General features: G+C 39.2%; 1 protein-coding gene across 1 annotated transcript; it reads right to left on the bottom strand.

Moving 5' to 3' along the window:
- Positions 1–245: 245 nt before the first annotated feature.
- Positions 246–1,376, bottom strand: LOC107044460. The gene has a single exon (XM_015266342.1). It carries the CDS (start codon positions 1,374–1,376, stop codon positions 246–248), a length of 1,131 nt encoding a protein of 376 aa, XP_015121828.1.
- Positions 1,377–1,639: the final 263 nt, after the last annotated feature.

Below are 1,639 nucleotides of genomic sequence, written 5' to 3'. Positions count from 1 at the left end.
ACTAAGTAACTAACTGGTTATTGCCAACTGAGAAATCACATCTGGTGAATCGATGTGGAAATTGCTAACTCATTTTAGTTAAAAAAAACCAACCAAATTGAAACCCCGATCCAGAAACCAAGCAGCAAACTTTCAACACACTTGGTGTCCACCTTGTCGCAACCCCGAGTGTACGGATAGACTATTAGATATAACATGTTAATTTATGATGATGAATCCCGACGAACTCTCAATTCTGTGATGATTCATGATAATAAATTCCAATAAACTGAGCTCAGTTTGTTTACATCTGTCCTGTAGTTAATGGAGTGTGGATTTCTTATGATGTTTACCATTTCTAATAAGTTCCGTTCATACGGAGCTTTTTCTCTCCCACATATCTTCGTATCTGAGAAAGAAAAATTGTGTCCAGTGTCCAACTGGTGCTTCGTGAGAGCCGTATGGTTGGGTTCTTTATTGTGCCTGTTCTTATCAGTTTTGATTTTCTTGCTGGTGACAATGCCGTTCTTGTGTTCATCAATCCTGGTCCTAATATATCTTTTGGTCTGTCCGATATAAACACCATCACAGTCTCCACATGGTATCGAGTAGATGATATTTGAGTTGTAGTCAACGAAAACTGGATCTTTCAAAGATTTCAGGAAGTTGACCTTGTATTCGTTCTTGGAAATGATCATTAGATCGTATTTTTTGGCAATCCTGTTTAGGTTCTGTGTCGAACCTTCCACATATGGGAAAACAAATGTGCGTTTGAAATCAATTCGAGGGGGAACAGTAAGATCAACATGACTATTGTTGATCTGTGAGTTCAGCTTCCTCATTCTCAAGTGAATTTGTCTATTAATGAAATCTTCAGGGTAACTATTCTCCTTAAGAGTTTCTTTAATGAGACGTAAATTCTCTTGGTGGAACCTAGGATGTGCCAATTTCATACATCTATCTACTAATATGGTCACCGTGCCTTTCTTCTGACTGATGGGGTGATGTGAGAAGAAATTCAGGCATCTCCCTGACCATGTTTTCTTGTGGTACCAGTTTGTTATGATGTTGTTACCCTCGTGGACTAGAAGCAGATCCAAGAAAGCGATCTTGTTCTCTTCTTCTAGTTCGTGTGTGAATTGCAGACTCGTCTCGTAGCTGTTGAAAACCTCCAAAACTAGATCGACCTTGTCTTTGGGTACCGCTGTGATGATGTCGTCCACATAACGTTTGAAAAACGGTATGTGGATGCCTGCTTCGCTCAGAAACTGTAAGCAACATTGTTCCAAATCCTGCATTACAGTCTCTGCTGCTGGAGGGGCTACAGGTGATCCCATGGGCAGGCCAGAAATTAGTCTGAAGAAGCTGTTGTTGAACGAGAAACAAGTGGTGTTCATAATATAACTCACTGCCCCTATGAATTCGTTGGTCGGGATGTTCTTTGATAGTCCGTAGTTCTGTTCACACAGCAATAAAATAGCCCTGATGAGGATCCGCGAAGGAATCGAAACGTTGGCTTTTTAACAGCAAAATTGATTAGCTTTTTTTTTTTTTTACTACCTGACCGCAAGGCCGAAAAAATCATCATTTAATTTTTTTTCCCCTTAATTATTCATTAATAATATCAACGTTATTTAAATTAATGTACTACAGTATCAAC

Source organism: Diachasma alloeum, unplaced genomic scaffold, assembly GCF_001412515.2.
Source record: "Diachasma alloeum isolate Michigan unplaced genomic scaffold, Dall2.0 Dall_scaffold_00743, whole genome shotgun sequence".
Classification (NCBI taxonomy): Eukaryota; Metazoa; Arthropoda; class Insecta; order Hymenoptera; family Braconidae; genus Diachasma; species Diachasma alloeum.
This window is presented reverse-complemented; position numbering and strand designations above follow the sequence as displayed.